The sequence below is a fragment of the Sturnus vulgaris genome, chromosome 1, assembly GCF_052056855.1.
Source record: "Sturnus vulgaris isolate bStuVul1 chromosome 1, bStuVul1.hap1, whole genome shotgun sequence".
Taxonomy (NCBI): Eukaryota; Metazoa; Chordata; class Aves; order Passeriformes; family Sturnidae; genus Sturnus; species Sturnus vulgaris.
Genome location: NC_142243.1, coordinates 111,978,537 through 112,001,161, shown reverse-complemented (window position 1 = coordinate 112,001,161; position 22,625 = coordinate 111,978,537). Strand labels below are relative to the sequence as shown.

At 41.7% G+C, this 22,625-nt stretch overlaps 1 protein-coding gene across 3 annotated transcripts in view; it reads left to right on the top strand.

The window, feature by feature from the left end:
* Positions 1-137: 137 nt before the first annotated feature.
* Positions 138-22,625, top strand: part of CDH2 (cadherin 2) — a 114,387-nt gene continuing 91,899 nt past the window's right edge. Inside the window, exons 1-2 of one of the 3 annotated variants that reach the window (XM_014874315.2) lie at positions 138-626; positions 11,290-11,401. In XM_014874315.2, the coding sequence (XP_014729801.2) occupies positions 552-626; positions 11,290-11,401 (187 nt within the window). In that variant the 5' untranslated portion in view covers positions 138-551. Of the gene's footprint in view, positions 627-1,466; positions 1,692-7,113; positions 7,171-11,289; positions 11,402-22,625 lie in introns of those variants that run through there. The other 2 variants (XM_088174327.1, XM_088174319.1) reach the window with 2 other exon arrangements.

Below are 22,625 nucleotides of genomic sequence, written 5' to 3'. Positions count from 1 at the left end.
AGTGCGGGGCGAGCATGCAGCAGGGCTGGGGCCGGCGAAGCGGCGGTGCTGGCGTGCCAGGGCTGAGGCGCTGAGAGGAGCCGCCTGCCCGAGCTCGCTGGGGGGCACCGGCGGGAGGAGCCAGGCGGGCACGATCCAGGCGTGGGGAAGGCTGCCAGCCGACGGGAGCTGCCGCCGCACCGGCCTCGCAGCACCAGCAGCAGCGACTACTTCTTTCTTATCTCCCAGCCTTTTGTTTGCCCATCCTCCTCCTCCTCCTCTTCCCTGCCCACCCGCTGCACCGCGGAGGGGGCTCGGCAGAGAGACAAGCAGGCTGACCCAGAGCTGAGTTTCACCCATCCTCCGCCCCCCGCTCTCTCTCCCTCCGCTGCATCGCTGCCCATGAGCTAGAGCGGCAGCCGGCTCCGGCAGGCGGGGGCAGACGCCGACCGCAGCTCCCGGCAGCTGCCGCTGCCCGACCCTCCCCGCCGCTCCCCTCGCCCCGCTCCGCGGGCTCCAGCCGCGCTCCGGAACTGCTGGGGGCCGCCCTGCCGCCGCCCCTCCTCGCCTCCATGTGCCGGGTACCGGGAGCGCTGCCGCGGATCCTGCCGCCGCTGGCGCTGATGCTGCTGGCGGCCCTGCAGCAGGTAAGCACCGCCGGCGGGGAGCGGGCCGGGCTGCGGCTCTTTGTTCCCCTGCGGGCGGCGATGCCCGAGGAAGGCGGGAGAGCCGGGGGAAAAAGGGGTGGGGGGGGGGGGGAAGCAAGTAAGCAAGCAAGCTCCGCTTTGTGGTGGGGGTCTCGGGGAGAGGGTAGGAGAAGGCGGCCGGGGTGCCCCGGGGCGGCTCGTGGCCGCTCGTGTAGAGCCACCTGCTCGGGGTAGCCCCGCCACCGGGCTCCGCGCCCAGGAGAGAAGGGGGAGCTCCTGCCGGGGGCAGGCGGAGGGGGAGAGTGTGTTCCCGAGACGCGAGAGGCGATGGGGGCAGCGATCCCCAGGAGAGCAGGTGCCGCGGGACGTGGGGGGAGCTGGCCGGTACCCGCGCGCCTGGCAGGAGCACGGGGGACAAACTACCCGAGTGGGGGACGGAGCGAACATCCCTCCTCCGCCCCGCGTGATGAAGGGCGGGCTGGGGTGCCAGAGAGCAGCCCCCGCGCCTCTACTACCCCCGGCTCCCTCGCCCGCTAATCCCTTCTCCGGGAAGAATTTAATCAGCCTCCGCCTGGGCGCTGGGCTTCCCCACCCCCTGCCGCTAACGGGAATTTCCACTGGGACGGGCTCGGGCCACGAAGTGTTTAATTTATTATTATGAAAGTCCTCCTGCTGCCTCCCCCCGGCAGCCTTGCCGGGGCGCTCCGGGCAGGCGAGTGGCAGGGTCCCGGGCAGGTGGTCGCGGGGCAGCACCGCTAGCCGCGGTGTGTTCCCCGTGGGGTGCAGAAAGTGGAGGTCTAGGACGAGATGAGAGTGACCGGGAGGGTGTGGGGGTGACGGGGAGACGACAAAATGGATCCCGTTGGGGCAGCAGGGGCAGTGCCCGCGGGGTGATGGATGGGATCCTCTCCGGCGGCGAGGGGTGCTGTGAGCCGCACGGAGCCGGGGCACCCGGTGCGTTCCCCGTTCGCTTTGTGCTCGCTGAGCTCGTATCCGGCGCGGCGCCGGGGGTGGAGAGGGCTGTAAGTCCAAGGGACAGATGGCGCAGATCATCGCCTCTTAATGGTATTTACGATTGGGGCATTTCTGCTGGGCCGGGGGAGCGGGTTGAGGCGAGGCCGGCGGCGGGGCCGGGGTGCCGGGGCGGGCAGGGCGCCCTCCCGCAGCGGCTGGCGCAGGGCAGGGGGAGGCGGCGGGCGCAGCCACTGTCCATGGTGCGGCCCCGCTGCCTCCGCCGCACCGGGGGCGGGAGGAGCCCGCCCGGCCTCCTGCCTCCTCTCCGCTTCTCCGTGTCTCTGACACTCCCGTCCTCTCACGGAGTGCCCGGGCAGCTGAGTCCTGCACGCAGTTTCTGAGGCGCTCCCAGGGGCTGATGACTTGCACCGGGCCAGCGAGGTGCTGAAACGCTGCTCCACGGCAGCCGGGGATTTTCCCTTGAGTCCTGGGAGGACGCGAGGCAGGGTGGCTGGCGTGACGCGGGAGTGTCCGGCTGAGCATGAGCGGCTGCATGTGATAGCAAACACCCTGTTCAGAAACTTGTGTGTGCCACTTACCGGCTGTTGTTGTGTTGGGTTGGTTTTTTCGTGTGTTTTTTTTTGTTTTTGGGTTTTTTTTAAGTCCTTATGTGCTGTTTACTGTATGTGCTTTCAGTTCTGTTTAGTCCTCCTATCTCAATAAATCTGTAAAGCACAAAATCTGCAGTAAGCTTTTATTCCATCTTTTTTTCTTTTTTTCTTTTTTTTTTTCCCCCTACCCAAGACGGGTTTGAAATTGAAGCACAGGCTATGAATTAAAGACAGGAACTAGCCGTGTTGCTTTCATGTATCACTCAGTGTCACTGGCACGTTATGGTTGGGGAATCCAATTTCCCCCTTGTTTGGGTATCCATTAAATCAGGTTTGGGTTGATTTTTAATAGTGTGTAACAAAATTGGAACTTGGGTATGAATTCAGATTTATAGACCTGTGTCTGTACAACACTTTCATTTTAAAAGCTCCTTTTCCCTCTCCCCTTCTTCCATCATGTATACTGCAAGAACCTTAACCAGCTAGGTGCAGTGCTAACTTTTTTACCTGTCATCAATCATACCTACTAGTTCTGGTTTGTAGGAGGTTATTTGTATCAGGTTTTTCTGAAATGTTGAACCTTTTAACTTAGTTTTTCCTCTCTGCAACACAGCATTTACCTTTATCTTCTAGAGTTACTAATCGGTTTGTTATTAGTTAGTGGTATAGAAAAGCTGCTATTATGGAATTACTTGGATGATGGTAACTGGAGCTAGATTTTAAGAGCAAGTCTGTGGATGTTGTTTATGTACAGGAGATACAGCTTAAGAGTTTTGGCAGTGCACAAGAAAGAAGGGAATGAAAACTACACTCTATTTTGCTCGTTAGCATATCAGTATAAGTCTGGGAGTATTACATGAAAAAATTCCTGACAGAAGAGAAGATGAAAGGAATGAGTCTTATTTTTCTGGCTAAAACAACAATTCCAATCCAACGAAGGAATGGGAAAGCTAGTATGTAGTTTACAGGAATGAAACTACTATTAGAAATAAACTGGAACACAAATTAAAGTTCTCAAAAAGGGAGGGTTTTTTTTAATAAAAGCTAATTGAATCATTTCTTGAATGTTGTCTGTTTCTAAATCAAAAGCAAGTAAAAACAATAAAGCAGTTTTGAGCCTTTTGAGCTTAGATGACTCGTTTGAATTCGAATTATGACAAAGGACATAAGTTATTACCCTCTGCAGGCAATTTTGGTCTTGTTCCCGGTCTTAGTGAATGTATCCAGGTGATAAAGCTACTACCCTAAATGACACTCCTGTTAAGCTGCCTCAGCTGAGAGTCCAGCAGTGGCATTTCTTCCCTGCTCTACCCTTCTAGTAATTACCCTTAGCAGCAGTAGCCTCTCGCAGAATTGGGATGAGGAATATTTACGTTGTTTTGTGTGGCAACAAACAAGACCCCCTACTGTGGGTAAATCTGTCTCTCAAAATATACCTGTATCTTAGATTTATTTTTTTATCTGTATAAGCCCGAATTTTATGGTGTCTCTGATAAACGACTCCGTTAACAGACTCCAACACCATTAACTCCTTTAAAAGTACACTGAATATAGTGAATTGAATGCATTTTATAACACATTCATAAGCCTCTGACCAGGGTAGTTACGTGGAGTACCTCAGCCTTTTTGAATGTAGAACTTTGTGTTATGGTTTTGTTTTGTCTTCAAAGACTCCATTGGAAAAGTTAAATGTGGCAGAGTATTGCAGCAGAGAGCTCTCCAGTCATTGTCTGTCTGGTCTGGGTGATAGTAATACCACTGACACATCCTTAAAATTCAGATAATTGCAGAGCTGAATTTCTTTGCGTATTAAACTTGAACATGTGATTTAAATATATTTTGTTAAAATACTTTTTAAAAAACTCCTTTTTACGTCTATTATAGGACAGATAAGGTTGTGTAAGGTGTTTTTTGAATTTAAGTAATTGGTTGACAGAACAGGAGATAATCAGATTTTTTTAACACACAAAATTATCTAGGCAGATATTTTAGCAAGCTCAGAAATACATATTCTGCTTATTTACCAGAAGGCACATATTCTCATGTTGTCAATCTATGTATTTTTAATAAATGTGTGTTTTCTAGAGAGCCTTCCACTGCTCTCTCTCTCCCTGGGTACTACTGCTACCTAGGCATGCAGCTCAGCGTGCTGGAAAGATGAATGTATAGTTATGATACTAGCTTTTAAAATACTGCCCAAAATTATAAAATTTTTTAATTATATCTAGTCAAGAGTGTGTAATTCAAAAACTTCCTATCTGTTATTTTCCTTTCTGTTTCTAGAAGTTGGAGGACCTCCCAGAAACGTCATTGGAAGAACCCTGTCGTGTTCTATCTTACTTGGTTTCATTGATGCTTTTATATCAATAATGTAATTTATTACTTCTTGTAATAACTGAGCAGTAACATATGAGACAATTTAGTTGTGACAGAATTGCATGTTTTTATTTAAAAATAGCTTGAGGAAGCTGTGAATAAAGTTATTTTTACTCAGTACAGACAGTATTGTGTAAGGGACTTGTCATGTGGTAAGGAACAGGAATTTTTGAATGGCTTTTCCTGCTTAACAGAATCATCTACCAGTTAAACTCTCTTTCTGTTTCTCATTGGTTTTGTAAGTGCTTTTTTAGATTAACAAAGAAGTTCTGAAAGCTTGGAATAGTTTCAATAGTTACCAGCACTCCCATTAGGATGAGAGCCTAACTTACTTCGAACAATGTACACACACAAAGCACAAGTCCATTCCCAAAGGCTGTGCAATCTCTAACCTTCCCTGGAATTTTTATTTTAAATATTTGTTATAAAAGGTAGGAGGAACTTGTAGTGGCCTTATGGAATAGCCTGTGTGCTTCCACTAACCCACTGGCACCAGTTGTGCGTAAGGGTCAGTGAGACAGATCACAGAATAAGCTGATGATCCCACAAGGATCATTGAGTCCAGCTCCTGGCCATGCACAGCACCATCCCCAAGAGTCTCAGCATTGTCCAAACTTTGGGTGGGGAGTAATGAAGGCAAAATGAATACTTGACATCCTTTTGCAGGAGCAGTGGTAAAGCACTCCTCACCTACCACTGAGCTGAGATGCTCGTTGGCCAACAGTGCCATACAATGAGGTGAATCCTGAGAGGAAAGAATCATGCATTATTGCAGGATGAGTTTAAAGGAGATGCATATTTTCCTCAAGCGCCCTTGTACTTTGTGAGTGAGATGAGAGGGACCTTTTGCACCTGGGTGCTGGACCATGTTGCTATTCACCTTGAGAGGTGTATAATCTAAGTGTGCATGATTCATCATTTGATTTGATCTTGCACTTCTTGTTGAAAGATCATGGGAGCTCTGTCTGAATAAAGAAGGGAAATTAGGCTTTCTATTTTTAAATGGCTTATGAAAACAGATACAGTATCAGCAGCTTCCAAGATGGAAGGTGATTCACTGCCAAATCTTCTCAGCATTTCACTTAAAAGTATTTGGTTTTAGTCAATATTCGTATATTTAATTAAATACCATGTTTCCAAGAGGCGCGTTTATCCTCTCCTCTAGGCACTCCTTGACATATTTAAAAAATATATTTTTACTAACACACTCCTCTAGGGACTCTCCCATTCCTTATAATTAGCATATAATTATCACCCAGCAGCTGAAGACATAGTTAAAATTTTGTGATTCCCCCCAAAGAGGCCTTGCAAGACCTCCCCAAAGGTCAGAAAAAAAGCAACATCCTCCTATATGGAATAGCAGCAGTTTTGTGGGCTGAGATGTTCAGTGTGAGCAATACAAAGGCTATTATCAAATCAGAGAGAGGTTATTTCTTTTAGAAAAATCAGAATGTGTAGTCAAATACAGGACCAATTTTTTTTAAAAAAAGTAATTCTTAAAACAATTCTTAAAACTTAGACATACAGAAATTTTAAGAGAGCCTTCTCTGAGCTGTGGCTTACCTGAAGAACCATGTATTTTGGAAGATGCAGCCCACTCCCATGTTCACCTAGGTGAGAGAGGGAGAAAGTCCAAACTTGGATCATGGCTTTGAGCTATGTGGGCTATACTAAAAAATTGTCTCATTTTTTAATAAAGCAAATGACCATTGTCTCTCATTGGGGGTTAACAGGATAGGCTGTGAACATGGTTTATAAAGCTGGGAGATGAACAGATGTGCAGTGGTGCTGGTGGATGAGAGGCAGGACATGACCAGAGAGACTTTTTACATGGACATGTAGAGATAGGACAAGTAGGAATGGCTACAAACTGAAAAACAGTAGGTTGAGATGAGTTCTTCTTCCCTGGGGGGTGGTAAGGCAGTGGAACCAGTTGCCCTGAGAAGTTGTGGATGCCTCATCTCTGGAAGTGTTCCAAGGCCAGGTTGGATGGGGCTTTGAGCAAGCCCCACTGGTTAAATGGAAGGTATCCCTACTCATGGACAGGAAGGGTGTAAATAGATGGCTTACATGGCCCCTTCCAACTCAAGGCATTCCACGATTCTATGAACCTTTGGTGGATTAAGGCAAGTTTCTTTAAACCAGATAGTAGCATGAAAGTTATAGATTCTCTTACTTGGGGAAGGGGCTTGAGGGCTGCAAGTGTTGGTTTAAGAAAATGGATTTTCTGATCTAAAATCTTGTGGTTCATGAAGCAGAGCACTGATGAGAAGTGAAGATGGTCTAACGAAAGCCCTTTCTGCTGTAACTAAATGACCTCTGGGAGGATGTGGCCTGGCACCCACTTGGGAGCTTTTGGCTTCCAGAACAGTTTGAATGAAAGGCACTTTTCTTTTTCTCTAGTTGTACTCTATGGTTGAAAACAAATTGTACTTGACTACATTTGCTGAAGTGCTGAGTACTGTGAGAGTATAAACTGTTGGCAGCTTTGTTTGCACTAAGTTGGAGATTTAAGAAAGTTGCTTAACATTTTGAATTCTAGTTTTTAAAGCTTTTTGGAGATGTTTCTGTCATCCAGGGTATCTTTCTTACGCCTTATGACAGTAAGTAGAAACTCATTACTAAATAATACCACTTCCCATATTCCTTGTATCAGATAATGTCTGTACACAAAACTAAAAATGGACAGGAAAATCTCAAGAGTTGCAACCTAAGTTGCAAGTGAATATTGGGTATCATCCTGGCTTTTAAATTAATGAAGAAACACCCAGTCTTTAAACACAGTCACAAATGTTTCTGTGATCTGTGCTTGAGTATTACTGTGGTAGTTGTAAATTAATGTTGGTTATTAAGGAGGAAGAGCTCTAATATGCCATTCTTGCTTCATCGTACATATAATTATGTCAGACATTGTTTTGAACTTCACACAATAATGTCCTGTGAATTGGCTAGACTTGGCAATTGGTAACTGTACTATGACTAATTATACTGTATAGTATGATACTTTGAGAAACTACTTGGTTTCTCATTTTACTACCTTGGCTTCTTTTCCTATGAGACTGAGTTACAACGATAATAAAGGAAAGCAGTCTTCCAAAAACAACTTGTCATGCATTTTGGTACAATTGCTGTTAAGAAATCTTGTGTTGTAGTACATGTAGACGCAAAATAGTTGATATGCAAAATAGAAGAGACTTGGATATTTCAGATTGATAGCTACTACTGAACTCCAGTGGTGTATGGCATATGCAGAGGAGGTAGTGAGATTACATTTTGAAATACATGTTTCTTTAAATTGAGTTTTACAGATTATGAGAATTTTAAATGTGTCTACTTTTTAGAAACAATGGAAATTGGTTATGAGTCCAGATCTGTCAATACTAGTGAAGAAATTCGGTCTAGCTTGACTTAGAAACTTTTCAAAACTTTGAGACCTGTATTGTTGGAAGACTTTTACTGGTGGTATTTAGAAAAAGATGTAAATGCAAATCCCTTAGAATTATACAGTTGAAATTGTAAGCAGGTTGTTACAGTATTTTTTTTTTTTAATTGAGCTGGAATACAGCTTTAGAATTAAACCCCCCATTTCATATCTAGAGATGAAACTAAAGTAACAGAGGAACAGGGTGTCAAAACTGCTGGCTTAACTGCCTAACTATATCAAAATGGTGAATTCTTTTAATTGATTGAATAACAGTTTTGACAGAAGACTTCTAATTTACATCATGTCGCTTCATAATTGCTGTTTTCCAGTTGTATTTAATCTGAGATCTACAGTACTGAGCTTATATGCATGATGTGATACCATGTGAGACTGTCTCTGTAGCATCTGGAGATGGTAATGCTTATCACTCATTTAGCAGTTAAAAATGGCTAAACAAGTCATAACAGTTGAGGAAAGCAGAACAGTTTTTTAGAAGTAACTTTATTTTGATTTCGCAAAGTCTATTAGTACTTGAGAGAAGAATTTTCCAAGTGCTGAGCTTGTTCAATGCTTTGTGACTCCACTGAGTAGGTTTTATGTGGGTACAAGCTAAGGCAATTGCTTTCTGTCTTAAAAGATGTTTGTTTTTATTTAAATGGTGTCCTTCTGCAGATGAATGTACAAGTAATATTATCTTAAATTTGAAAGTGTCTTGGGAATTGTACTAATCACACAAAATCCTGTAAATTATAATGATGTGTCCCATAATCTTCACTAGCTTTCGCCTTTTGCCCCAGATAAGGGGATAAAAATATTTCAGCATCCTTCTTTTCTTAGAGTTAAAATGGTTTAAGTCTTGCAGTGCTCTTAGGCTGAACTTGATGTGACCCAGTGTGTCTGAAGTTGCAACTTCTACTTAATTCAGAATGCTTAACACAGGGCGATTAAGAATTGCTGAAAATTTGAATTCTTCCTTCCCTTGTGTTTTTATTCTGAAACAATCTTTACAAAGGCCTGTTTTTGGAGAGCAGAGTACAGTCTTTTGTTTCTGGATAAAATTGATGGCTGCAAATGAAAGAATAAAGAAGGCTCTCTATTCATGTTCCCCAGCCTTTGTTTCAGTGGGCATTGTTTCAGTTTATAAGAGCTGTTTAGTACATATAGATTACTGGAAAGGCTGAAAGATTCCCAAACACTTCGGTGCAGTCTTGTTAAAAATCCTGCTATCTCCTCAGCTGCCCACCCAGTACTTTTTTTGTTTCAAAGATACCATGAAAGACTTTTATTTCCTTTCCCACCACATTACTTTGAAGTCACCTTTTGTGCAGTAGTTTAAATGAGTCTTACTATTTTTCTTTCAAATTATGGAAACCTTATCAAACCTATGATTTGAGTTCTAAAGCTGAGGAATCTGGCTGGTTGAAATTTTAGTTATTTTTGATTTGCCATCTTTTTATCTTAAAAGCTCAATATGTAAATAGACTGTTGGCACATAGCTACAGATCCTGGATCCAGTTTTGAAGGGAACACAGTTCTGTGGTAGCTAAACTGTTGCTTTATTTGCTTTCTCTTTAGGGTCTCCATATAAACATATTAATACCCATGTGATACCCATGTAGATCTTAAGTCATAATAGTTTAAGTTAATCTGAAACTTGATGATTACAAGTTCTGTTACTGAGCATACCTGGATAGTGCATTAATTTGCGAGTTAGTAAATTTTTTTTCTTTTTTTTTTTTTTGTTTTGCTGGTGTCATTGTTGAGCTGCACAGTTAGGATGCTGTTGGTGTAAATGCAATGCAATGGGTTACAAATGCCTCCTTGTATTAGTGATAAAACTGTTCTAGCAGGGGTTGACATGCTGAGTTTGGCCATGTTTGTCAGTGGAGAGATTATGCTTCTGCCTTTTCCCTGAGGAAACCCTTGTCGTTTGAGGTGCTCCTGTCCCACCTCTCTTTTAGTGCTCTCTTTCCCTGGGGTTACTATGGTGAATGGGTGTAACACCATCATCTCCTCTTTCTCCCTCCCTTTTTTATTGTTTCCTGTAGGGCTTTCTTTGCACGTATATGCAGACATGCTTACATGGCCTTGAGTAGGTCTGCTTGATGGCAGCCCATCTGGGAAGGCAAACAGGAAAATCTAATAAAGTCTTGATTAGTTTTAACTATGATATAATCACACAGTTGCTGTGCTATCCAAGACCATATACTAACAACATCGGGGCATGCACGTGGATAGGCCTTTGTTTGTCATGTAGAGGTGTTTGAGATTGTCAAGTGCTGTCATGATTTCTTGGATGTATCAGAGCCCAGGCTGGAATGGGAGCTGACCTCTGCTTTTTACAGTGTGAAAGGGGTTTTTCCAATGTAGCCACATGTAAGGTGTGCTATTGTCTTGTGCAGTACCAAAATGAGACAAAACAAATCCACTGAAAAGAAATATTATTGCTTTGCCACAGGAGATACTTGGTTTTGTTTTTGGGTTTTTTTCCAAAAAGACAACAAACTGTCCTGGAAAATAGCTTTGCTACCAGAAGTATCTTCTAAACATGGAAGACTACAGAACAAACGTGTTTCCAAATGCTGTATTATATTTCTTAATAGAAAGGCATTTATGAAGCTCTTCTAAGAATGTGATTTGAGGGTAAACTTTTTTAATAAGTGAGAGAACAAACAGTTTCAGTGGCTCGGCTCTTCCATTGTGCAAATTTAATGAGCTACTCTCCTTTTTAACTTAACGTCCCTTTGAAATAGGAGATTGCATTGGAAACATTTGGCTTTATATGGTATCTGTTTGAATGCTAACACAAATGTAAATGCTGTTAAGTTACTGCAAATGTAACATTTTGTCTTAGTTTACTTGTTCTGGTGCAGCCTCACATAGAAATACTCTAAATAAAGAATTTTGCACCAGTGGTTGAAGTGATCCCTTTCATGTAAGCTGGCTGTGAAAAAGTTGACAGTGTGTTTTGTGCAACGTTTATTTCCAGAGGAAGGAATGTTTTTGTTCCCTTTATGATTCCCCTTCAGTCTAGATGTCTGGTTTAGTGGAAATGTTCAGTTGTCAGAAGAAGCAAGATGGTGTATTATTTAGATCTAACCAGACAAGTGGGATTTGTTCCTTCCATTCCAGTTATCAGAAAGATTAACCCTTTGCCCTCGTGGTCTTAATTGCAGTAGTTCAGAAACAAAGATTCTGCTTGTAAAAGACAGCAGCAAAGTGGAGTATGTGCCAACTGGAATGTTTCTCTGGTGATTGTGGGTTGCAAGTATTACATAAATTTCGTCTTGTGTTTCAGGCACCAATAAAAGCAGCCTGTGAAGATATGTCATGCAAGACTGGATTTCCTGAAGATGTTCACAGTGCAGTAGTGTCAAGGAGTGTACATGGAGGACAGCCTCTTCTCAATGGTATTGTTAGAAAACATATTTTGAACTTTTTTGTTTCTTCTAGTTGTAACCATAAGTCGCTCTGGAGCATTTTTATCCTTAAATAGGACGCAAACTCTTGCAGGAAAGAACATCAGCTGCTCTGTGATTATTTCTTGATCACCGTCATAGGACCTGGAAAATCTGTTGGCATTAGTGGCAGCACATGCACCTCTGACTGTAATTTGAAAACACTGAGTGTTGCAAAACTTCCCATTATTATCCTCTAATTCTCGGCACAGCACTCACACTGATGTTTCTTAACACCACTGGCAATATGTATGTCATTAGTCTATGCTTACAGCACATGTATGTATGAGGAGATAAAGAAAACTTCCTTTCTGCTTCATCTCTCATAGAAGAACTGCAGTTATACCCAGTGCTAGCACTCGTGTTAATGCAGAGACAGTTCTCTTACTGCTTTTGTGTGTCAATCTGAGGAGAGACACCTATGGGAAGCAAGTAGTGGGACAGGCAGCAGCACAAGGGAGTGTTTGTGTGTGAGCCCCTGGTCAGTGACTGCAGCCCTGCAGGCTCAGTGAGGAGGTGTGCCAGGACAGGCAGGACAGTGCCAGGGCTGTCTCAGGGACAGTGCACTGCTCTCTCACCCTGGCACCTACCTGCAGCCGAATGGCACGCTGCCCAGGCTGGGGGTGACCTGCTCACCTCGTGCTTGGTGAGCACAAGCCTTTTCCTCCACCAGGGATGCCCTGCAGTCAGTACACCTGCCCAGGTTTGTCCAGGTTGGGAATTCAGTTCACTGTTCTTTTTATGTCTCTATTTTGCAGGGATAGAGTAGAACACAGGGGCAGATGCTCTGAATGTTTCCTAGATTTCCTAGCCAGTTAAGTTTCAGTATACAAGTTTTCAGAAGTACAACATTTTTTAAAATTCTGCATTAATTTGTCTGTTTTCTGAACCGCTAACATAATTTTTTAAATCTAATTTGGAAATTGTGGAACTAAGAACATCAGTTTTAGACAGTTTCAAATGCAGCTTAAATAAGAACTAATTTAATTTAATTTGTTGTTTCTTTCACATATAAATTTGGCTACACAGTTCGAGACATTTAAATGAAAAAAAATTATAATGAGTCTGCAAAACAAATGAAGTAAAAGCTTTAGTCTTGATTTTACATGCTATATGTAGCAGTCTCTCGTTAATTATATTTTACAGACCTGTTTTGTGCTTTCTTAGAAGTATAATGGAAACTTGAATACAGGATGAATTGATTAACTTTAGTGTATTTAAACTTGAGTTATTAATGCTTTCTCTGTTCAGTTTCAGGAAAGTGTATTCTACCAGCACAGACTTTTCTTTTATTCAAAGACAGCTTAGAAATTTATGTATTGAAGTAAATGTTCTGCCAATTGAGAAAATAAGAAAGAGGAAAGAGAATATTCCTCTCTTTCCCACCAAATGGGAGTTAATAGATGGCTCTCCTATAGACTCCTGTAATAGACATCAGCATGAGAATTCCTTGGTGTGTGATGAACAAACACGGGCAGGAGGCAGAAAGAAGGACACAGAGCACAGCAGCCAAATGCTTTCCAAATGTGCCACCTTGAAACCACCAAATGTTTCTTACAGGTTAACTGTCATGCCATCAGTTCCTCTTGAAATGGAGATGACACAAGTTTCGAGCTCTACCCTGTCCTGTGAAAGTTCTCTTTACCCTCTATGGAATCAAGGCGGTTTCTGCAGTTTTTCCCTTTTCCCACCAGTCAGGAACAACAGTAGACTGGGCACTACTTGTCTGTTGTCATTGCTCATGCAAACCTGATGATAATGTCTGATCAACTTTAACTGAGTCTGAACTAATAACATAGGATGACAAACTGACTTCCTGTCTCATTATTCATCTCAGTCCCACAGTCCCTTCCCTTGCTTCTCAGAAGTGAGTGAAGCATGACTGTTGGTTTGTCCTTGAATGGTATTAAAATGCATAACATTTTAGGGAAGTAGGAATTGGAAACACTGTATGAGGCAAACAGTATGTATCACATCATATCAGCTGGTTGAAAAATGACCTAAGGGAGTCTTTTTCCTACCACCGTTTCCTCAACTGAATTACTGCAGTGGTTAATTCTTTTGAAAATTTTGACATGCTTAAAAGCATATAATTTGCTGGTTACACATAAACATACAGTCCATCATTGCATAGCTTTGACTTAAATTTAATTACACTGTCATTTTGAAATACTATTGTTGTCAAAAGCCTATTTTCTGGTTATTAAACTAGATTCAGATGATGCTGGAAGTTAAGTATAGTTGCATGACATTTGCTTCGTAGGGATAATCATGTTCCTGATTCTGATCTCGGCTGTCTCGCCTATCTAAATGCATGGAATTATTTAAGTTGGAAAAGACCTCCAAAACCATAAAGTCCATCCATTAATCCAGCACTGCCAAGTTTACCACTAAACTATGTCCCTAAGCACTGTATCTGCATGTCCTTTAAATACCTCCTGAGATGATGACTACAACAATTTCCTGGGCAGCCTCTGTTTCCCAACCCTTTTTCTGAAGAAATTCTTCCTACTATCCAACGTAAACTCCCCCGATGGAAGGTGATGCCATTTTCTCTTTTCCTATCACTTGTTTGTTGAAGAAACCACCAATCCCCACCTCATTACAACCTGCTTTCAGGTAGTTGTGGAGAACAATAAGGTCACACAATTGGCCTTGGGTCACTGATCCTCTTGCCTTACCTTCCTGCCTTTCATCAGATCAGCATTCCTGCCCAGCTGAGGTACACTTAATCCCCTCATCCCAATCACTGATAAAGATACTAAACAGCTCTGAGTGTGGCTGGATGTCGCTCCATTCACCACCACTCCCTGGGCCTGGCCATCAGGACAATTTTTAGATTTTTGTGCAGTGAACACTGCACCTATCCAAGCCATGAGCAGCCAGTTTCTCCAGGAGAACACTGTGGTACTCAGTGTCAGAGCCTTTTCTAAAGTCTTGGTGGACAGCATCTGGAGCCTTCCACTCATCCACTGAGTGTGTCAGGCTGTCATAGCAGGAGATCAGGCCAGTCAAGCAGGACCTGCCTTTCATGAGCTCAGGCTGGCTGGGCCAGATCTCCTGGTTGTGCTGTGTGTGCTCCATGGTGGCACTCAAGGTTTATCTGCTCCATGTCCTTCCCTAGCCCCTAGGGTGAGGCTGACAGGCCTGTAGCTCTGCAGATCCCCCTTCCAGCTTCTTGTAGCTGTGCATCCCATTTACTCACCTCTGGTCAACTGGGACCTCCCTGGTCACCCAGGACTGCTGATAAATGATGGAAAGTGGCTCACTGAGCACTTCTGCCAGTTCCTTCAGTACCTCTATGTAAATCCCATCTGGCTCTATAGACCTGTGTGTGTCTAAGTGATGCAGCAAATCACTGAAAATTTCTCATATTATGGGGGCTTTACTCTGTTCTCTGTTCCACTTCTCTAACTCAGGGGCAGGGTACCCAGATTAAAACTGGGTACTTTCACTACTGGCAAAGAAACTGCTGAGTACCTCAGCATTTTCCTCATCCTTTGTCCCTGTGTTTCTACTCACATTTGATGAAGGATGGAGCCCTCCTTCTTAGCCCTCCTTTTGTTGCTGATGCCTAGAAAGATTTTTTTTTTTTAAGAATTGTCTTTTAATAGCAATCTGTCACAAGATTATGCTCTATTTGGGTTTTGGTGCTTCTAATTTTCTCCCTATATAACCTTGCAATGTCCTTGTAGATACTTATACCAGTTTCTGTATGTTTTGGAGATGAAGGCTTTAATTTTCTTTGGTTTTGTGCATTGATACCACCAGTACAGAGGTTTTCTCAGATATCTGCAGAGTAATTTGACCCTAACTTGATGCTTTCTTGATGAGTTGCTTTTTAAAATACTGCCCAAAAAAATGATTGTAGGTTTATCACCTGTCTTGTTTATTTGCTTTTGTCTAGTATATTGGGGGATGGGCTTCTCTTAAGTTCTTTGGCTTCTGTCTTACCAAAACTCAAATAAAATTAGAGTTACCATATGGGTTGTTGGTCTCTGCATTTCAGTTGTTACAGTAACATACAATATCTGGATTTTAAAATGCTATTTTAAGAAATTTCCTTGCACTACACTACATTGTATGTTTTTTGAAGAGGTTTTTTTTTTTCCATCCTGTGTTCAGGTGGTGCTTGTTTTTGATGGAAGATCAGACTTGTTCCCACTGCATTTCAGAATAATTCACAATGGCTTCGTTCATTCATATGGCTGGGACATTATGACAGCATCTACTAATTTTTTCCTTTTGTGCATGAGGGCATGAGAGGCAACTACACGTTCACTTGTTATCCAGATGTGCAGTTGTCCCAGTATGTGAGAAATTGGTGGAACAATATATATTCAGAAAAACTTAAATTGGACAAGGAAATGTGGGTTGCAGGGGGAGGAAAAGAGGAAGAGAGCTGCCCTTGCTGCCTTTGGTTTCAGGATGAGGAAATGGAAAAGATTATTCTAGTTGAGAAGTCACAGAATTTGGAAACTACTCCTTTTGTAGGCTGTGACTGAGCTGTGTAGGAGGCAACCTGTGCCATACAGGCTGTCCCCTATTGCCTCCTTCTGGCATAATGTCACCAGTGCCCCATGGTCCTGTGTTCCCCTGGAACTTCACTGAGACTCTTGGAGACTCTTTGAAGCTGATACCTTACAATTTGTCTTGTACAATGCCTGGCAAGTCCGACTTCAAGATACAATATTCTCAGGTCACTAGATACATTTGAGTACTATAGGCCTAATGTTTAATTTATTTATTATGTTTGACATGTTTCACTTGATACCAGTGGCTTCATTGAAGTTACAGTGATTTTTACCGAGGAACTAGCTGAGCTCAGAACTACCACCTTAATTTCTGTAAAGGGAGAAAAAAAATAATTTCAGAAGCAGATTTAAGAGAAACTTCATTCATTGCTAAATATTGACTTAGTAATAAAACCATGGAATTATTTGAGCCTCCAGCTCTTCTAAAATGTAATATACTTCGAATTTTTTTAGAACTTAAATTCTCAGGCATTTAGAAAAGAAAATAAGTAATATGCAAATAAGTCTCCAGTCGTCAACAAATAGAAGTGGATATCTAACCCAAATTTAAGGCACAGTACTTATGACTGGTTTCTGAAAATAAAATGTGATTACTGCTTGGAGAGCCATAAATGAGATGTAGTATTCAGAGAAGAAGAGGTTAAGTCAGGACGGAGTTCCATTTAATATATTAAATGCCCTTGCTTGCGCTGGTTTTATCACATTTTTGTAGTTCATCCAGGGAAAAGTACTTGTGGCAGTTTGATATATCCAGCATGTTTATCTAATCTTTGTTCTATATCCTGCAAATTTTAAGATACAAATAAAGTGTTTTCAGCTAAAATCACTCACCTCGAAAGGTTACGTGAATGGTTTGCAGAACCATTTCTCAGAGATTCTTACTCTGATAATTATTGTAAGAGTTTCTTATCTTTCAAAGATGTTACTTTAACATTGTCTGTCCTGTTACTAAATGCATGGTTTTAGGTTTTTTGCTAAGCAAATTCGTTCCTAAACCGTTCCTTCAAGCACTACGTAGCTATAAAATATTTCTAGGTCTTTGCATTGCACAATGATAAAGAGAATAAAAATGTGTTGGTGTTGATCACAGGGATAAGCAGTGATTATGGATGATTAACACTGCAGTTTCATGAGCCATGTAAGCCACAGTAAGCATCAGCTCTGCCAAAAAAGGCACGCTTACGCCTTCCCTCCTCTTTGAGCCTGGTACCAAGTGCTCATGAAACCATAAAATGAGCGGGGTTAGCCAATTTATCTGGGGTATACTTTCACTCCCACTTCTTTAGACTTATTTTCTGAATGACCCTGTAGGCTTCAACAGAGCCATGGTGTCCCTGCTGCCTTCTCTCCTCTAGCAGTGAAATGCTTAGAAAATAGTGTTTGTTTTGATGTTTTCAAACTGAGTGACAATACTTGATTTTTGCATTCCCACAGACTTATTTTGTAGCTTACCACTGAAAATATCAATTGATCTCAACCTAGAAATGTGTTGTTGTAGGGAGTGTGGCCCTCAGGCATGGCCTGATGTTTAAGAGTAACTTGACATTTCTTCATGATGTAGTGGAGGGTTACATGGACACTGTTTGTCCCAGGTGAAGCTACTTGGCTTTGTTGCTGGTATTGTTTTATTATTCTGCATTTACAAATGTCTACCCTCAGCTAAGAATAAAATTCCCTTTTGAAGAGTCATAATGTTTAAAATTGAAGACAGCAGCACATCTTTTAAGGCACATTAACTGTAGAGCCAAGGAAAGTGTTTTTAGAAGAATTATATTTTCCAAGAGGGAAATTAGTCTTTACCCAGGAAAAAAGTTTTTTGCCTTTTTTTTTTTTATTTTATTCTATAAAAAAAGAATGAAAATAGTAACCACTTTGTTTGAAATCTCCTTGCCTTAAGCAAAAAGACAAGTTGACAAGTTCCTTCCAGGCAGACAGCCAAAGAATCTCAGATGGATGGGGTCTCTCTGTGAGCTGCTGGCAAGCTGGGGAAAAATTGTTTCAATTCTTCCCAAATGTATTGTTTTCTGAAATTATTTTCCTGTACTCTTCACCCTGCCCCCTCTTGCAAAAAAAAAACAAACAAAAAACAAAAAAGACAAAACCACTACAAGCTACCATCCCCTTCTAGTTGCTCTTTTAAGCCTTAGTGGGCGTGAATTTTTTTTCCAGAAGCTTCTGTTGTTCAGATATTTTTCCCCCTTCAGTTCTGCTTAAGATTTAGTAGGTTTAGTTTTGCCCTCTTCTGTAAGAAGCAGAGTAAATTATATTGCTGTTACTTGGTGATGCTGTGCCTTGTTGCTTTATTGTATGTTACAGTTGCATTCCAGTTCTTGGTATCTTGCCTTTTTAATCCTTTTTGTCTTTTTTTCTCAGACAGTTTTCCTGTTTGTACTCTTTCCATACCCCACAGCATCCTAAATTCTCCAGTGTCAGTTTTGAGCTTGCTATCCTGGATTGGAAGAGCTGCTTCTGTTGGCTTTCACTATGCTAGCACAGTACCTGTTTTGTGATGCCAGTTGTCTATTCATGTACCAAGCTCTTAATCTATTCTTAGATACTTGTCCCCTGAAAATTAGAGCTTTCTTTTGCTGAAGCAAGAGACTGCTTTTTTTGAGTTGTCATTTCCTTATTCCCTTTTACCAACTACCTAAACATGGATTATGTCCTAGAGTATATATAGTGGTAATATGCCTATTTGAATGGTGACTCCTTTTTGCTTTTTTTGTCTGACTTGTCTGTGATCTCTGATTTTACTTTTTGAGTCTTAAACTACTGACTATAAGTGGGTATTGTCTCATTTCAAGCTTGTATGTTGAATGTTATATACCTATAAATGGGAAATAAGCATAAATAATGGAATGCAGTGATGTTATGAATGTGTACAAAGGACTAACATTCCAGAAACATAATTATATTATCCCTTGGTAGACTGTAAAGCTATTGCAGAATTATATGTAGCATGTGAATCAATTTGTATATCCGGTATCAAAGAATTTATCACTTGAGTTTCAGATAAGAAGGAATTCTAAAAAAAACTTACCAAAATGTATTAAACAAAATTATTACTTTTCATGGAATATTTGTAATACAAATGGAAATACAGTTTGTAGTAAAATCATAAATAAACTACTCTGTCCAGTTTTTCCAAAAAAGAAACATGATTCTCCCTTATTCCCTGGAAAAGGAGCACTATTTCTGTTTCTCCTGTAGACTCCTATAACTCCATTTTGATAAACAGAAAAATACACTTACAGACAAATTATAGAGATCTAGAATGGTTGCAGTATTCTGGGATCTGTAAACTACTATCTTAGTTAATTAGTCCAGTTCAGATAGTAATTTCTGTCTGTAGTGCATTTACTTGGAATGCACTGAATTAATTGGTACTTATTCCCTTTTCCTATATTCAGCTGGTTACTTGCGAGAGTCTCAAATGCAGTGTCCCTTCTGTGTGCAGAAATCTGAATTACAACAGCAGAATTGTTAGCTGCCTCAGTAAGCTCTGAGCATGGCTCAATGAAGGATGGCAAAGGGGATGTTTCTTTCTGCCCTCTGAAGCTGGGTCTGGCATTATAGTCTTTCTAACACCATTTAGTGTAGCCTTAGTTCAATTTTAAGCTATACCATCTGGCTTTGATTCCCAAGGGGCCATTATTTTTCCTGGAATCATTGTAGTTAGAGCGTTCTTCAACGCTGACCAGTGCTCTAGGGAAGGTTTGGAGGAATGGTGGCTGCAAAGCTGTGCAGAAAAGCTCCCAAATAGGCACAGGTGCCCTTAGGTATGGGTGATTTATTTAGTTAGAGAAGAAAGTTGCTGTGGCATGCAAGAGCTGCATGGAAAAAAAATTGTTTCTTTGTGTGGTACGTAAGTATATGGAATACATGGAGCAGAAGCTCAGGTGAAGCCTTCTGTGTTAGCATACGTAATGTGAGAAAATTGTATTTATAATTAGGAATTCAAATTGTCACTTAGGACTACAATACATCTTCTGTTGACTTGTCATTTTTCTAACAATCCAGAAGACAGATTTACAAGAGCATCCTACTGAACTGATATTACAGGAAATATCCTTTATTGCAAAACATATTACCGTACTAAATACAGATAAACTCCTCTAGTATTTAAACACTTAAAAACCACATTAAATCAAATACTGCTGCATTGAAGACTTGGATGTCAGTCAACAAATCCCAAGTACAGTTTGACCTGCTCTGATTTTGGTTGAATGCAGTGAGGCAAATTTATTGCTTTTGGTTGAACTTGGCACATGCAATGTGAGGGCATTTTTTTATTCTGGAAATAATAAAGAGTTCACTTCCAAGCTTTCACCACATGTCCTAGGCATCAGAGCCAGCCCTGCTAAACCTAGAAGAAGGAGCACAGGGAACATGCAAAGAAACAGGGTCAGATTTTGGATGGAAAGGAAATTTACTGGACTTGCTATTATCTTCTAATTAGACTGTAGAAGGAGCAACTGGCCTTTGGTACCCTTTAAATCTTTCCAATTTAACACAGCACAGATGGTTTTCTACTCATATCCATATGCTCTTGCTGGTTGATGTGTCCTCCAGAGGGCAGGGAAAATATTGTTGGGGGATCTTTGGAATGAAATACTGGAGTGCAAAATGGAGCTGAGGCTGAGGAAAGGATGGAAGCAGAAGAATCCAGGTGATGAAGGATGATGGGTGGAGGTATGAACCCTGGTGTCATTCAAGGGGGAAGGGAAAGCACAGGTTCTCCACAACCCTAGAAAGAGCAGAGAAACTTGGCATTAGTTGGAAGAGGAGGACAAAGCAACCCATGATAAAAAGGAAAGTGTCTTGGAATACTTCCATATTTCCTCATGACATCCAGTTTGAGCTAGTCATGGGCATCCAATACTCTCCCTAAAGGAAATGCTGAGGACCAAGTAGAGCTCACCAGTACAAAATAATGAGCACATAGTGCTGAGAAGCTTTTCTAGGACAAACCACCAGGCCTTCTTGACACCAAAAAGGCAGCACATCTTTCATTTTTGTTTTTTTGCAATTTATGCTAAAAAAAGTAAAATTATCTGAGTATTCAGCCAAGATCAGAACATGCACAAGGAAAAGCCTTTTGAAGAGAAAATGATCTTATAGCCAAGACACGAAGTTAACCAGAGTATCTACAGCTGCACATCATGATTTGTCCACTGTTTTGGAGGAAACATTGAGTTTGAGCACTAAGGGTCCATCAGTGTCTGTGAAGTGGTATTAAAACCCACTTCTGCATCTTGTTACAGGTGATTTGGTACCACAAATTTTTTTGCATTTTTTCTCACCTTGTGTGTGTAGATACGCAGTTTAAGTGCATATGAAAACACCAGTCTTAAGTAAAGCTAGGAGAGTACATACACAAAATGTAAATTTTTTTCTATTGTTGCAAATGTATCACAGTGATATGGCTGCAGGATGAGTGAGTTTGATCAGCAAGATGATTCATCACAAAACTGTTCCTGCTTTTTCTGGTGGGCTCATTCTCTTCTGAATCAGGTTAGTTGTTGATTTGCTGGGATCTGCTTTGGAAAAGGAGATTAATGAGAAAAGAGGTGTGTCAGTGGTGATGAGATAAAAGGAGGTCATAACTGAAACAAAACTCCACTGTGTTAGATTCTCTGTTAGTTTTTTCCCACCTTCTTTTCTCTCTGCAGTTGCTTTCTTCTGCTGTTTTAATATATTCCAGGATTGGGCAGCTGAGGATCAGTGCCCTGCCATCCCTTGCCCTTGATGCCTGCTGCATCCCAGCACTGCCCAGGCGCAGTAGTGAATTGTGCCCACGGTTCTTAGCTGGGTTGCAGGTGACAGTGAGCAATCCCATTAACCTGCCAGCCCGGCTGCAGATAATCCTGGAGAAGCAGGGCACCCAGTGCTGCCCACGGCTGCCATCCCTCACCCTGCTGGCTGCAGCTCCTGCCTGCCTGTAGGCACTGATGCTCTGGGCAGAGGAGCAGCACAGCAGGGCTCAGGTGCATCTCCTCCTCCTCCTCTCAGCTGCCTGCAGAGCTCAGAAACTGACCCGTTTTGGTTTTTTCTTTTCCTCCTTTTTTACTGTCTGATGTGTTTTGGCAGACCTGTGAGCAGTGGCAAATATTATGATTGTGTCTGGTTGCCTACAGCTCTTTCTTGTGCACTGTACTGCCTTTTAAGAAGTAGATTTTGTTTGGTTTTGAAAGTTAATGGCATATGCCTCTCAGGTTGTGGAGAGGAGGAATTATTTAAGACCCTCTGTGGGTTCCAGTTTAACATTCTCTTAAATAGGAAAGTTAGGATCCCTAAAAGCACAATTTATAACATAAAAGCTATCAAAATAGCAGTGCAATCTGTTAAAGTGTTTAAAAATTTGATTCGCTGCAGTTTAAAATGTGAAATAAATGTACACTAATTGTTTTGAATGGAGATGAAGATGGTGTTTGAAGCCAGTCTTTAAAGGAATTAGTGAGATAGCACTGCAGTTAATGGTGGAGCACTATTTTCCTGTAATGGGCTAAGCAATGTTCTCTAATTAGCTTGCAAATTGATATTCAAATACAAGTAAACTGGCAATCAAATACAGGCAAAACATCTATGTAAGTAGACTTTGGCATCTGCACTTAGCATACCTGCATCAAAATTATGTGTGG